The following is a 16540-nucleotide window of genomic DNA, read 5'->3' on the forward strand; positions in this document are numbered from 1 at the left end:
TACCATCTTAAGTTGTGATTCTATTAAGTATGAAGAACGGATATGTTTTCAGTTTTCAAATCACTTCATTATAATTTGTGATCTGAAGACCTTTGCTTCCTCTCTCAACAACCAAAAAATAAAATAAAAATAAGGGAATCTTGAACTTTCCTTATGCTGCACTTCGGCGCTTTCTTCTTTTCCATCATAAGCATTAGAGGTTGCCCAATAGTTTGAAGATTTTGGAGCCTTGCTATGAGAAAATTAACGATCCAAAATATAGGACATTTTGCTGAATTATGATGCATTGTGCTCATGACATACCTTAAATTCCAAACTTCCAATTCTTCTTTTATATTCTAGTCAAAGAAAAGTAGAGGGAAAGCAACCTTCCTAGAAGTTAACCTGCTATAACTTAAAATGTTTGCTGTTTTAATAAAAATTAAAATTTATTAAAATTCATTAGACAAAATATAAATATAAATTTGATTATACGATTACGTGTGAGGAAAGTATTAACACCCTCACGATGTCTGCCATTAAAATGAGTTATTCAAAAATTTGATTGAAATGAGTTTAATTTTAATATTTAAAAATAATTCCCTACAACAATTTTTCTTTTTATTTTAAATGAAGATTTTCATTGTACCCTAAAAGTTATATATCCCTTCAGATAAATAGAATACAAAAATGTAGTTTTATTTCATTTCAAAAAAGATATTCCTTTAAAATGAATAAATACCGAAGTCCCTCTCGGCACCCGATAAAAACTCAATAATTTATCATCACCTGAAAGCATTGCCTTATTTTATTTTTTTAAAAAATTATATCTATAAACATTCTAATTTTATTCCTTAAAATTTAATAAAACTTCTTACCTCAAAGATTTCTACAAAATCACTAATTCAAGAAGTAATTTTAATTCTCTTAAAACTAAATAAAAATTAAAACAGTTAGAAATACATACCCAAAAATGCATCAAGCTATCCGCGTCGATCCGTCCACACATGCCATTGAAACAAATAAAAACTAGGGATTGATTTCGGAATTTCACCTTTTCTTCCTTTTTCCTTCTCTACGTGAAGATTTGGGGTTAAATTTGAAGAAAATGTCTAATTTAAAGAAAAATTAGGGATTTGGGCTGGTTTACGAGATATTTAAAGAAATAAGTCGATTTTGGATATAGAAGACGAAAACGTGTAGGACACGTTTTTTTGCTGATTTAGCTAAAAGCGTACCCTATAGGACTCGTTTTTATTCCCATGTCAAATAAAAATGCATCCTACAGGGAGCACTTTCTAACTTTTTTAACATATTAGCTTCTTTAGTTACATGGTTAAATGTTAGTATTTTATCCTTAAGTCTTGAGTTCAATTATTCTCCTACTTGTATATATATTTTTATTTCAAGCCTTTTTCTTATTTTTAATTAATATTTTTATCATATTAGTTTCTCTAGTTAGATGGTAAACAATAGTGTTTTCATCTTCGGGTCCTAGGTTCAATTACTCTTTTAAGCACATTTGTATTTTTTCTTTCATGTTGTTTTAAGTTTTTTTTTCAATTCATCTTTTTAATTAATAACTCTTTTATTTATAAAATCAAATAATTATTAAAAATATCATTATTTTTAGTAAATATAATTTTTATATGTGTAATATTTATTTTTCAATCCATATAATGGGTTATTAAATTTTAGTATTATATATTTTTGTATGTGTATTTGAAATATTTTACATATAACCATAATGATATTTGAAATAATTAATTGAAATATTTCATATATAAAAATATTTGAAATATCATACCCACAATGTAGATGAGAAAATAATTTTAAATATAAAAAAATAATGATATTTAAATTAATTATTTCATTTTATAATATTAGAAATCACCGTACCTGCAATATAAGTTAAGAAAATAAATACCTGACATATAAATAATATATATAAAAATAAAAATATATAAAAAAATTAGTTGATGTTTTTTTAAAAATAAAATAGATTTAACATAATAATAAATATAATAAATATATTTTTATTATATAATTATTAATTTATTTATATAAACAAAGGAGTTATCAATTTTAAATATTTTTAACATAATGATATATATAATATATTTTTATTATAGAATTACACATTTATTACTTGATTTTATAAATAAAAGAATTATTAATTTAAAATAACAAAAATTAAAATAATATGAAAATAAAAAAATACAAATATTAATAAGAGAAGAATCAAGTCTCAAGATAAAATTAATAATATTTAACACATACGTTGATGTGTCAAAAAATGTGTCTGTGTTTTCGTCTTCTTTTTCTAAAATTAATTTATTTTTTAAAATTTTCTTCAAATTTAGCCAAAATTGGGGGATCTCTTTATTTATTTGGGTAAACTATAAAAATAGTCACTTTTATTTACCTCATATTACATTTTAGTCACTTATGTTTGAAATGTTACGTTTTAGTCACTTATGTTATTATTTTGTTACGAAGTGATCACTCTTCCGTTAAGTTCCGTTATCTCCCTAACGGTAATCCTACGTGACAGTCCAACTAGAATTTAAGTGCCAATTGGATTTCCTAATGGGATGAGAATAGATTTTTAATTAAATAAATTTAATTAATTAAAAATTTTAAACTCTAAATCTTAGTTAAAAAACCGTTTATCTCCCCCTTTTTTTTAGTTTTCTTTTTCAGGTGGCTAAGAAAACTATTATCATCAGAATTTTTTATTCACCTACAAAAACAAATTGTTTTGGCTTTTCATTCTAGGATGTTAACTGAACACAATTTTTTCACATGTTGCAGTCATTGCAGTTCATCTTATTATATAAATTTGTCGACAACCACTTGATTTTAAGTCTTAGAACATAAATTTGTCAGTGAATAAGACATACCTAGACCCTTCATTGAATCCTCTTTTGTTTTTGTAGGTGAATAAAAAATTCCGATGATAATAGCTTTCTTAATCAACTGAAAAAGAAAACTAAAAAAAGAGGGAGATGAACGGTTTTTTAACTAAAATTTAGAGTTTAAAATTTTTAATTAATTAAATTTATTTAATTAAAAATATATTCTCATCCCATTAGAAAATCCAAGTTGTCACTTAAAATCTAGTTAGACTGCCACGTAGGATTATCGTTAGGGAGATAACGGAACTTAATGGAAGAGTGATCACTTCGTAACAAAATAATAACATAAGTGACTAAAACGTAACATTTCAAACATAAGTGACTAAAATGTAACCTGAGATAAACAAAAGTGACTACTTTTGTAGTTTACCCTATTTATTTTTATGTTTTTTTCCTGATTTTCCTTTTCTTCTTCCCAATTTCCCTTTTTTATATGTTCTCTTTTATTTTTCTTGCCGCCGTTTACAGCTGTCGGAGCTCCGATCGGGCACCATCAGAACGCTCCTCTTCACCATCTCTCTTCAAATTGTCGGTTAGTTTTCCAAGAATCCGACCCAAATTTGATGAAACAAAGGCCAAAGCTTCGATCTCTTTCTTTCTCCGATCTCCCTTTTACACCGTCAGATCACCACCGGTCTCCGTATGTGGTACATCGTGCCGTGGTTCGCCTTACCACCGTTGGGATCGTTGAACAGAGATCCAGAGTTCCGAACCCGAACCCGAACTCAAACAGATAAGTCCTTTGACTTTCCTTTCTATTTTTTGCTTCTCTTTTTTTTTGTTTGTTACTGATTTTGGGTTATTTGGTTTTGGTTACTGCTTTCGGTTATTTGGTTTTGCTAGGTTTGGGATGTTGAGTGGAGGTGATGAGTGGGGCAATGATGGTGGTGCCCGAATGGTGAGGTGATGGAGGGTGCTGCTACGGTGGTACCGAGATGGTTGATTTTTAGAGGCTCAGTTTCGGTTGAGGGAGGGAGAGAATGATGATCGGTGATGGAGGGCCACTGGTGATCCCCGAGAGAGGGGCCGGAGGTGATGGAGAAAATTGGTGAGAAAGGCCCCCGCTTTTTCTTTCTGTTTTTGCTGTTTTATGGAAGGTGGTGTTTGAGAGGGATGACAAGAGCTGTTGGTGGCAGGGTAGGGTGGCTGGCAGAGGTAGGGAGTGGCCGATGGGATGGTGGCAAACGGGTAGGATGGCTGGTGCAGGGTCTTAGGGACCAAATTGCAATGGTTGAAAAAGTTGACGGGTTTTTTGTATTTTTCCATTTTATTATTTTTAAATTTCTAATTTTTGAAACTTATTTAAAATAGAAAAGAAAACATTTAAGCCCAAATTCACTTAGGTTGAAGCCCAACTCCCATTCAAAAGGTTCAAATTAATCTGCACAAAGTTTAAAAAAAAAAACAAGTCCAATCAAACCCAAATTTAAGAAGTCCATTATTTTAAATATATGAAGCAGATTAATTCAAAATGTAAAAATGTCCAACAAATGAGTAATTTTGTGGGCTTTTAAAATCAACAATTAAAATTAAGCTAAATTGGACTGATTGTGAAACATTATGTTGAGGCTGACGAAATTCAGTGTCAACAATACCAAAATGTATTATTTTACGTTTGAAAAATATATGGAGACTGGCGTGATGCTAGGGACTTCCCTTTACGAGTTCATTAGAAATGACTAGTAGTGGTCAGGAAATGGGGACCCTTCTACTCATAGCGGACGCTAGCGATCATGATCATCCTTCTCTTTTGTTGTAGTCCCTTTCTTGTAACTATCTTTTGCTAAGTTTCTATTTAATAAATTTTAAAGATTTGATGGATGAAAATAGGAAGTAAGATTGAAAATGGGCTTTTACAGTTATTAGCTTAAGCAACACGGTAGAGAGATGCTTTTGATATATATATAGATACACTTAGGATGAAGAAGGCCAGGCAAATATCTATTCATATGTAGTGCGAAAGTCAATACTGAGCTGTGGTTGTGGAAAAGAGGGGATTTGCAGCAGAAGGTAAAAGAAAAGAAAAGCATGGAAAAGAAGGGTTTGGTAATTATTAGGATTTGAAGGAAAGAGGGTAAAAGTAAGGTTTGTTGAGATGAGATTCCCTGATGGAAGATGACATATGCAAATTCCTGTTGAGAGAGGAAAGGGGGAAGGAAGGGAGGAGGGGAATAGAAGAGAAGCTTTTGGTTTGTCTGTTGTGCTGCAGAGGGATATAAAAGAAAAGAAAGCAGTCTCTTTTTAGTAGGCAAATGGTATGTATATCATGTATTGTACCTTAATCCTGCAACTCCCACATACTTTCTAAAAGCTTGGATATATACCCATAAGCACTGAACTACTTTCATTAATCCCAAGGCTCCTCTCCATGTAGTTGAACTTGAATATACTAGCAAGGATTTGTCTGCAAGAATCTTTATCTTTTTAGCTGGTTAAAGTTGTTAAAGAGTAAGGTGGTAATGAATTGGATTGATCTCCTAACAATTGACTCTTAAACCATTTGTTACCACGCAAAGTTAGGCTACTCTCTTTAGCCTGAGTTGGTGCATTTAACTATTTACAGCTCTTCTGTTGCCCAAATTAATTTCATGCTTACCCTTCAATCTAAACAGTATCCGTGTTTTTTTTTTCTTCAGAAAAGCAAGGCCCCAAACATTCAGAAGCAAATGGAATAAATTGGACTGCATGGGCTCATACAATCAAAGCAGGGGCCTAATATTACCTGAACGTAATATCATGTAACTTCAACCACTAACCTAAACTACTAACATCTGTTGTATCCAATGGTAAAGAGTTTGATCGAGATATGACTTGCGGAGACTCTAGATTTAGACCCAAAACGATTTGCTAACCTAAAGCTGTGATATAGGACGTGCACAGAAATTTATAAAGTATCACCACTCACCAGGCCGAAAAAAAAGAAGACTCAAGTGTTGTTTCAAACTTTCAAAGTTATATCCATCATCTTTTTCACAACCGTTGACATTGTCTTTGCCTTCTCCTTTCGAGTCCTATTCTTTTTTCTTGTTTTATTACTTATTTTTTGCTCTTTTGGTTTAGTACCACTACGTCCCGGACCACCAACACACCAGCACATTTTCACATAACACCATCAACTTAGTAAACCTTTTTTCACTCACGCTTACAACAGGTTTTACAGCCCCCTCCCCCACCCTCCCTCTTTACAAAAGGCTACATATTTGTATGCTATATATATTATATTATCCAATTTCTTTCTTACCATCCCACGAAAAAAAAGTGGTAAAAGGAAAAAGAATTTCTTGGAAATTGATTGCATTGTCAATCTTTAAGAGGAATTTGGAGTGTGAAGAGGAAAAGGGAAAGTGATGTGATTGTATTTGTAAAGAAACTACAACCACGCATATTTAAGTTAGGGCATGAGTATGATTATAAGTAGATTTGAAAATTCATTTTTGTATTATAATTATTTATATAAATTTTAGTGTGTAAAATATTCATTGTTTATATACAATCTAATATATTTATGTATGACTTCGGGTAAATAATTAAATATACCTTCTTCACAATTAGTTTTGGTTTCAATGTTCATTTCCATATTTGTTTTTTCAAATTGATGCCTATGTTTCGCTTTCTTTACACAAAACTATACATGAGACAAAGGATGTTTATTCCTTATGGGATCCAAACAACATTTGACACATGACAATAAAGTTTTTATCATCTGAAAATTAAAAAATATTTTTTATTTTTTATAAAAAATATAATTTTTAGGTCATCCAATGAATATTTTCATGATTTTAATTTAATCTTTATAAAATTATTTAAAAAAGTGGTTTTCTATAAAAAATAATTTATTTAATTTATACTGCATTATATTTACGATTTTTTATAATTTTAAGTTTTTTTATTATTATAAATTTTATGTATTTTCTTTAAATTTTTAGACGATGCCATTATGACATCACTGTCACATGTCAAATACTAGGTTCATCATGCATCAAATATTATCATTGTAATAGAAGCTAAACATAGATACTAATTTTTATAAATAAAAAAACAATAATCATTAAAACGCAAACCGAAACAAAATACAAGTAGCAAAAAGATATATGTATCTTTAAATTTTTTAATGTATTGTGTGGTTTAATAATGTTACCTAAAATTATCCGATTTAGCTTCAAATGGAAACCAAGGAAACCCTGTTTGGGGTTTGGGTTAGTCAAGCGATTGATTCCCTTTTTTAAGGTTGTCTTCTTCTTCTTAGGAGGCCGCTCTCCTCTTGGATCTACTTTTTGTGATCCTTTCAAATTGAACCATAACTTGTCATGTGCAAACACAAAAAGTCGTAGGGAAAAGAAAAGAAGACGACATAGAGTTATTGCCTTGTTTAGTCTTTCATTAGCTGATGAAGCATCTATGCGAGAAAGAACGCATATATGTATAGAATTCGTTATGCTAAATATTAATTAAACTCTATTATTGCAACATTCCTTAGCTTTATTATTATCGCAAAAGATTCCTCCATCATCCGTGGTAACGCATGTATATCAATAAAAAGCTAATTGAGTTTGGATAGACGGCCTTAGATATGATTATTTTTGTAAATGAATATGCAATTATATTGATCCATGCTCGAGTAAAATGATATAAGGTATAATAAGAGAGGAAATCAAGAAGAGGTTAAGGAGAGGCAATGGGAGTTGGTTCACTTGTAGAGATCAAGACTAAAACAAGGATAAGAGAATAAATTGGTTGAGAGGCAAGCCGCAGGAACTGGAAGGGCAGGATCGCTCCACCGACATCTCATTTCCTCCCTCTCGATACTCTAGCTATAGCATATTTATTCTTTGTTTTATTATGCCATCTTAATAGTAGGTAAAACGGTACATGAAAACGAAGGGTACAATGGCAATTATAATGCATGCATGCATGCCATTCCATGAAATGTGTAGGGTCATATCATGATGATGGAGAGAGAGAGAAGAATAGTCGCATCACATGCAAAAACTGAATAATGACTGATGAATATTCTTTTTCCTTTATTTTATCCTATACATTGCATTTTGAAAAAGAAAAATGCATATTCATCCATAATCCGTGAGCATCGAAAGATTTTAGCATTGGATTCTACTAATATTTGCTTTCCACTTTACTATTTGCATTTCAAACTTTTTTTTTTAAATATTCCAAACACATTTTAATCTGTATGGGTCAATACCACGAATCAATCGGCTCTTCTTATTGTTCGGATGCGCTGGATTAATGGTTTAGCCATTGAAATTCTAATGACTAACCAAACCTTTGAATTACTATTTTGAGTTGCTCTAATTTTTAACTATGTTTAAATTATTTTCAATTTAAATCATTCCACTACTTTAGTTTTTGAGTGATGCCATTATAAGTTTAGGTTGTTTCGAGTTATTTGTTAAGATGATTTTAAGTTTAGGGTTTGTTGAATAGGGTTGACTCTTTAGGAGAAGTTTTTGATGTCTCGTCCGCTAGATAGTTGGTTGAGCCCTAACAATGGTCAGATATTGTCATCGAGTCGTGTCGGGGTTTTTGTCTCCTACCTTTTCTGAGAGCCGTGCACATATGTCATATGGTAAGTTTAGATTATCTAAGTTAGAGACTTTGATTTTTTTATTTAGGTTATTGTAGGTTAGCAACATTTTGGGTTTTGGTCACTTTATATAACATCCTTAAAACCCCTCGAGTTAGGAAATAGTGTCATTTTAGCAATACATGTGGTCGAATTTTTGAAGTAAATAGCATAAGAATTAACATTGTTAGTTGAGAAGGTAGATGCATACTAGAGGGAAATGAAAAAACTTGTGTGTTGAGAAAATTAAATCTAGGGTATAGACTAAATCGTAAGAAAGTGAAAAATGTTGGGACAAAAGTGTGAAAATTTAAAGTATAAGAGGATTAAATTGAAATGAATGGAAAAGAGGAATGACTAGAAGTGCAAATTTACCAAAAGTAAGTATGAATCAAGGATAGAATAAGAAATGGTTTCTTCTTAAATGGATAATTATGGACAAATATCTCATATTTGTTGGAAGCTTTTCCACCATTGGATTAAATTGAAAAGTGAGATAAAATGGTGGCCATTAGATTAAAATCATTATATTTAGATTTTTTATGTTATCTTTATTATTTTATTTAAAAAATATTTTTAATGCAAAGATGGAGAAATCCTTCTTTAACCAATGTCACTCACCATTCATGAGAGAAAGAATATTCATTTCTTTACAATCTAGTCCTTTTTCACCATTTCTAACCAAATCAAGCTTCAAACCTTGAAAATTTCTTTGAGGTTTTTAGTAAACCAATAGAGGAACAATATAGAGAGAGCCTAGTTTCATATGGAGACGAGTTATGTTCATGTTGGAGGAGAGAGACAATCAAGTTAGGATTTGAAATCAAGAGAACAAGATATGAATATCAAGGTTTTGACATGTTTTAAGTTTAATTTTGTTAGATAAGTATGGAAGTCATGTTAAAGTAGAGATTTCTCATAAAAAGTTTTATGTTCTTGACATGTTGTTGAAGAAAGAAATTGAAAAGGTGAATCACATGATAAGGAGAAGGGGAAAACAAGTGGTTCGAGGTTGGATATAGGTAAGTACCCATGAATTCTCTTGTTAACAAGGACTAAATTGTGAACTTTGTGAAATTTATAATTGAAATAAGAGAGGTGAAGTGCATAAAATTAGACATGTGAAATAAGATATTATGATGAATTACTTAATTAAAGTGTTAAGTGGTAGTGCATTTGAATGAAAGGTGAAATTAGAATGATATTATAATAATTATTGAATTTTCATGATGTTAAGGACTAAATTGTAAGATATTCAAAAATGACAAAAAAATATTAACAATTTTGAAATGAATTATTCAATTGAAGTGTTACATGGAAGTAAATTTATTTAAAGTGACTAAGTAGTGAACATTGAACTTCGTGGTAAAAGGACTAAATTGAAAAGTATGTGAAAGTTTTATGTGTTATTATTTGATAAGTGAAAATGATGTAGATAGTATGAATTATATGATGTATTATGGACCAAGAATTTAGTGAATAAAATCTTGTGATTATTGGAATTGTAATTTACAATTATTCTTTAAATCGTAAAAATGGGGACTAAATTAAAGAATTGCAAAAGTGTAGTGGAATTGTGAACTTGTTGAAATATCACATTCGTGTGTAAATAATGTAAATCTAGTGATATTCAAGTGCTCATGTAGACTAATGTTGAACTTCGTGGATATAGCTGGTATACCATAGGAACCCGAGCACTTCCGTGTTAATCATGATATTACACTTTAGTGCCTGTGTTTTTAGCACTTATGTGCTTTGTGTATCGTGTTATGTTTTGTGTATCCATCTTGTTCAAACAAGTTTAGCATAGGTTAAAAAGTCATGGTAAGTGATTTTCTAATAACAATTCTTGTTTAACTATGAAGTGATAAAATAGTGAATCAAAGTATATTAGTGAATTTTGTAAATATTGAATAACCTCTTGAATAATTTAATACATTCATGAAATTATAATAGTAACATTATTAATATTAAATCAATTAAATTAATGGTAAGATTTGAATTCACGAGTGCTTACTAAGCTATATTATAGCTTAACGCGTTGTTGTTTAACATGTAGGTGAAATATTAAACTGAAGCCTTTGAAAGAAGATCGTCATCAACACATCTCATCACATCATCAAGGCTTAGGAGAAAGAGTATGAAATTTAACTCATGGTATGGATTATGGCATGTACATAAGCCCAATTCGAGTATCTATGTCTAGTAATGCAAGTGAAAGTACTTAGAGAAGCTTAAATGTTTTGATGGCCTAGTGAAACCGTTTAAATTATGCAATGAGCATTTGATGAAGTATATGATATTTTGAGGTGTTTGATGGTTTAAAATGATTGAAATATGTAGAATGTTTGGTATTGACATTGGCATGAGATGAAAGTGCTTTGGGCATGTTTTAGGGTCCCCTGCAATTGAAGTATTAGTACTTATTGAACTTGTATTAGTACAAGTACTCTAGAGAGCAAAATGAATAGTTCCAAGGAAGATATATTGATACTTGGAATAGTGAGTATCGATACAAGTGCCCTGTTTTATCCTATTTTTGCTCAATTTGGCTTGCAAGGGGCTTGAATGACCTCCGATCACAACCAAATCGTAAGGGATGCTTGGAAATGACCCGAGATACCTCAAAAGAGTTTCAAATAATGATAATAATAATAATAATAATAATAATAATAATAATAATAAAGTGTATAAATAGAATGTGAATTGAATTGACTCGAAGTCCTAATTCTGTTGCTTGGGTTATCAGATTAATCTGGGTAAGGAGAATTACACTTTAAATTCGGGTTATTTCGAATAAATTGTTTGAATAATTTTAAAATTTAAATTATTTTAAAGTACAAATCATTTCAAGTTTATATTTCTTTTTCAATTTGAGTTAAATTATGTTCAATTGAAATCTGGATTGTTAATTTAAAACTTATGAAATCAAATTTTAAGTTTAAGTGATAATTGACGGATGTAACCATACATTACTAATGAATGTATTTATTTGAGAAAGATGGTAGGGCAAATTGATTGAGCCTTTATGAAAAAAATGCATCCAATTGAGCCCTTAGTGGCCCCCAAAAATTAATTGGCCCATTCTGTTAACGGAAACTGTTAGTTAATCAGTTTGACCATTAATCTCGCTGATATGACCGATGGAAGTCACCAAGAATTGTCACGTGATAGTATGCTAATGTGGATATGCTGACCTGACATGCCACACCAACAAAAAAATATAATTTTTTTAAATACTTAATATATGTCTATAAAATGAATTTTGTTGATGTGACATGCCATGCGACAGTTTTTAGTGGCTTCTGTCAGTCATGTCAATGAGGTTAACAATCAAACCGGTTAATTGACAGTTTTTATTAATGGAAAGGGCGAAATGATATTTTTAAGTCACAAGAGTTCAATTGAGTGCATTTTTTTCATAATGGCTCAATTAATTTTATTTTTATTTTTTTACTGAGAGAATTCTTTACTCTTAAACATTTATTTTATGTAGATTTTAACATGTGACATGTATAATGTGCATATAAATTTTTATGACACCATGAACATGTGTTGTGTTTTGATTATTTTACATTATTTTCCATTTTTAATACATTTCCTTTTCTTCTCTTTAACTCTCTCTAGGTCTTCTTAGTTGATATTAATGGAATTTTGGAGTAAAATTTCCCCAATATGTACTAATAATGCTGAAGCCTTGAATACAAAATAGAATTTTGCTGCTATAAATCATATGCATGAACATGTAGGAAGAAGAGACACCAAAGTTGTTGATGGGAATTCATATGCCCTTTGTCCTTTTCTCCACTTGGTATATATTCTTTCAAGGAGTCAACACAAATAATTGTGAAGAAACAAAGAAGATATTTGGTAAGACATATAATATCCTTTTTTTTTCAAATAAAATTTAAAAAATCAACTATTAATTCCACCCATCGAATTGGCTAATTCAGACAGATTTCAAACAACTTTAATTTTATGTTGATCCTCTTAGTGAAAAATTTCCATTTGACCATTAGGTATTTTTTGAGGGAAAGATGGAAATAAAAGAAGATAGGCACAAACACAGCTTTAATACCATTGAACACTAGTCCAGATATTTAATTTCAAAAAAGGCAAAATTAATTTAACCAAAATGCAAATAATAAACAAGTGAACTTTTTTTTTGGAAATTCAACTCCGAAAAGAAAAAAGAAAAAGACCCTGAAGAGGAGATGGTCACAGGCGAGTCTATGGTTTCCTATCATTGCCCTTCTTTTTTCCCCTAAATTATTTTATCTTTTACCCTTTTTTCGGCTTCAACAATCAGCCCATGTTTCGGAGGCAGGCTCAGCGAATCCAAAACCTTGGGGTTTCAACAGCGAGTGGTCTCTCTCAAAGTGCTGCTGCAACTCCACTTCCCCCGCGTATGTTAGCACATCCTTCATGTTCATGCTAACACTAACATTCCCATTGCCGCCGCCACCACCATGATGCTGATGATAGTCTCCGGTCAAACCTAGAAAATCCCTGGTGAAACGGTCGCTGCTCTTCTGCCACGTGGCCAGGTTCCCGGACGCGAAACCAAAGAAATCCATGCCGTTGTTATTGTTGTTTATCTGCGTGGCGGTTGCACCGACGGTGGCAGCCTTTTGAAGCAACGCAGTGGCCGACAAGTGAGGAGAGGTCGACGTGGCAGCAGCAGCAATGGATGGAGCGTTGTTGCTGACATGGAGGCTTTGAAAGGGTGAGGTGATGAGCGTCTTTTGAGGCGGCAGCGCTTCTTGGAAGAATGGCGCCAAATGGTGAGACTCGGGCTTGACATGAAGTGGGTTATTAGGGTTAGGGTTAGATGTTGGAGTAGGGTCGACCCATGGGTTGAGAGATATATGGGTTTCAAAGGGGAAAAGAGAAGAAGGATTCGTGGTGGGGTTGGCTTGGGATGTCAAATGATGGAGAGCTGGATTCGTGGCGGCGGCCACAGCGAGTTGGTTGGCGGAAAGCCTTGCACTTTCTTCAGCTAATGCATCGCAAAATGCCCTATGAGTTATGAAGCTGTCCTTCCTGTATAAAGACGGCATTTCAGAAAGAAACGTTTATGAAGTAATAATCAACTGCATTAGCAAGCAATTTTGATAAATAATAATAATAATAATAAATTGTGGTAATAACCATAAATGAATTTCAAATATAAATGCTAAAACGAATCTAGAAATTATAAAAGAATAATAAATTTTATTTGGGTTAATAATTGGTGTATGAAAATTAAAATTTTTTCTAATAATATTATTTTTAGGGTATATTTTTAAAAATTATAATATATTTTACTACTCTGGTAATATGTAAGACATGCAAGAAATGCATTCTATGATGGAGAATTTTTGGATTGTAATAGAAAGTGAATTTGTGATATTGGTGAACGAGAAAGGAAAAGGAAAGGTTTTAATTAAAAACAAAGGAGAAGCCATCATTGTTGGTCAAATGTAAAGGATCGAGGAGTGAGTACAGATAGAAAGAGATATGCATGACAGATAGTTAATTGATGCGTATACAATACATGCAAAGATGGCTCAAATTTTGAAGAATTTATCAAGTTATGATGGGATATCGTCAATAGTGCTATCTACAATCCATTCATGCATGCATAACCATGAATCTAATCGATGCAGCCAAAAAGAAAATCATAATGAGCTGCAGATATTTTTGTAGTGTTCTCTTAAAGTTAACAATCCCATATGCCTATCCCCGCCCAAAAAAAAAACAAAATTCTCAACCATGAAATCCCAATAAATAAAAGCAATAATTATAATCCCTTTTGCTTTTTCTTGGATATCCATCATTACATGCAAAAGAGCCCTTGCATGAATTGGGTATGATAATAAAACCATGATTAATCAGGCTATATATTGAGAAATGAACCAAAGCCTAAATGCAGTTGAATATGATAACATACTCCAGATTTGATGACTGTTTTCCTTATCTTTTTCACAACATCATTTTCACTTTCAGAAATGAACATGGCAGCTGGTTCAGATTTTCAGAGGCAATGCTTTCACAAAAGTCACCAGTAACAGACACTTGTATTAATGGTGTCCACTTGCTGCCACTGCATTTAATTTAAGTTCCAGATATATTCCACGCATAGCTTACCACTCTTGTGTTTAAAAAAAAACACAAAAATCCTAAACTCAGTTACGTTATATTATTGTTGTTTCAAGTAGAAAAAGGGGTTACCTAGAGAAAAGGGTTCCACAATCACATCTGTATTCTCTTGTTCCACAGGTCTTAGTATGAGCTTTCCAATCAGATTGAACAGCGTAAATCTTTGAGCATTTCTCACACTTCCATTTCTTCTCTCCATGTTTTCTGCAATAATGCTTTTTAATGCCAGTAAGATCACCTAAAGCCCTTGACGGATGGTGGTGGACACATGTAGGTTCAGGGCAAACATAAGCTCTCTTTTTGATCTCTTTGTTGTTTCTTTGCTTCAGTTTCCACGGAAGGTTATGGCCTCTTCTATGGAGTTGAAGGTTCTGATCTCGTTGGAAACCTTTGTTACAGATCTCACACACAAATCTGTTGGTAGCCAATAGTGTCCTCGGAGATAAAGCAATCACTTCAGCATCTGGGTCTGTACTAACACCATCAAAGACTTAGAATGAAATCCTTGGAGGGATATGTGATGAGAGAATTTAACTAAGTCTTACCTGGATTCCCTGGGAGGCTTCTTTTCTTCTTGATATTTTGTGGTTGCTGCTGCGGAGAAATGGTTGAAACAATAGGGATTAAGGCACAAAAGTCTTGAACAACTCTGGTACAAGAAGAAACAGTGGTACTAGCTTCTTCAGACAAAGAAGTGGAATTGGACATAGCTGTGGGAAACATGACAGCTGAGAAAGAAGAAAACTCCAAGCAAGAAAAAACCAAAGAGAAAACTGATCCCTGATCGTTGTTTTGTAGCAAAGGGTATAGCCCAGAAATAGAGAATCCCCAGCTCTGGATATAAACTAAACACGATTTGTCAATAAACAGGAGGCAGTGAGTGGCAAAAGCAAAATATCTCGTGAAGAGATGATGATGATGGGTTATTCTCCTAGTCGCTTTCTAGCCATGGATTGCTTGTCTGAACGACTCTGCTGCAACGCAATTCAGATACATACATACATATGTTTATATATGTATCTCTTTCCTATATAACAAGCTGAAAATTGCTCTCTCCATGCTATCATATAGAAAATACAGACAATAAGATGTTGTTTATGTGTATATAAGGATTCACAGATAGATTTGAGAGTGAGAGCAGGAGAGAGAAAATAAGAGAGAGTTTTAAGTATCAGGTTCCTGTATATAATAGAGTACACAATGGTGAGGGTTATACTGACTGACCAAGGAGAGAAGGTTTGGTAAATATAGACAAAAAATTTAAGGAAACATGTCTAATGTTATTGATAAGGGTTATATTTAATGTGGCGTATTCTTTTATTTATCATCGTATACATCATATGATAATATACTTATATAATTTATACACTATTAATATACATCCTAAAATAATATATTGAAAATTTATCTTAAAAATAAATAAAAAAGAATCCCTTGAAATAAGAAAAGATAGCCGAAGAAAAAAGCTAAGAAATCTAGAAAGGATGCAATTCAAAGCAATGACTAGGAAATACCCCAGTCCCACTTGACTTGGAAAATAATAATTTCAGTCAATTAGTATTTATTTTAATGGTAATCTGTGTGTGTATATCTTTTGAACTCTGACGTTGGTACTTTCTTTCTGTCTTTTCCTTTGTCCCTGTTATAAAACACCCAAACCCTAAAAGGGGGGGGGTTGATTTGAATGGAATGATAATATTAAAAGTAAGGATATATAGCTTTGCTTACCACAAGAAGATGATAGCTTAGAAAAATGAGAAGCTTAGGAGAAATAAATCAAAAAGGTTGGGGGAGTAGTAAAAGGCAAAGGGCTAAGCTACCTAGTTTGAGAATTGCGATATAGCCCTTCTGCTCTCAAGTCTCTCAACCTTTTTCTAATAATACCCCACAACTAACATGATTGATCAATTCATTAACTCAC

The 16540-nt window shown here is 32.0% G+C and overlaps 1 protein-coding gene across 1 annotated transcript; it reads right to left on the bottom strand.

Annotated features, from left to right (window-relative positions):
- Window positions 1-12548: 12548 nt before the first annotated feature.
- LOC107930713 (protein indeterminate-domain 12) lies at window positions 12549-15867 on the bottom strand. The gene is made up of 3 exons (XM_016862424.2): window positions 15165-15867; window positions 14692-15088; window positions 12549-13521 (listed from the first exon to the last, which is right to left on the bottom strand). Exons 1-3 carry the CDS (start codon window positions 15340-15342, stop codon window positions 12777-12779), a joined length of 1320 nt encoding a protein of 439 aa, XP_016717913.2. The 5' UTR covers window positions 15343-15867; the 3' UTR covers window positions 12549-12776.
- Between the last annotated feature and the right edge of the window lie 673 nt (window positions 15868-16540).

The sequence above is a fragment of the Gossypium hirsutum genome, chromosome D12, assembly GCF_007990345.1.
Source record: "Gossypium hirsutum isolate 1008001.06 chromosome D12, Gossypium_hirsutum_v2.1, whole genome shotgun sequence".
Classification (NCBI taxonomy): Eukaryota; Viridiplantae; Streptophyta; class Magnoliopsida; order Malvales; family Malvaceae; genus Gossypium; species Gossypium hirsutum.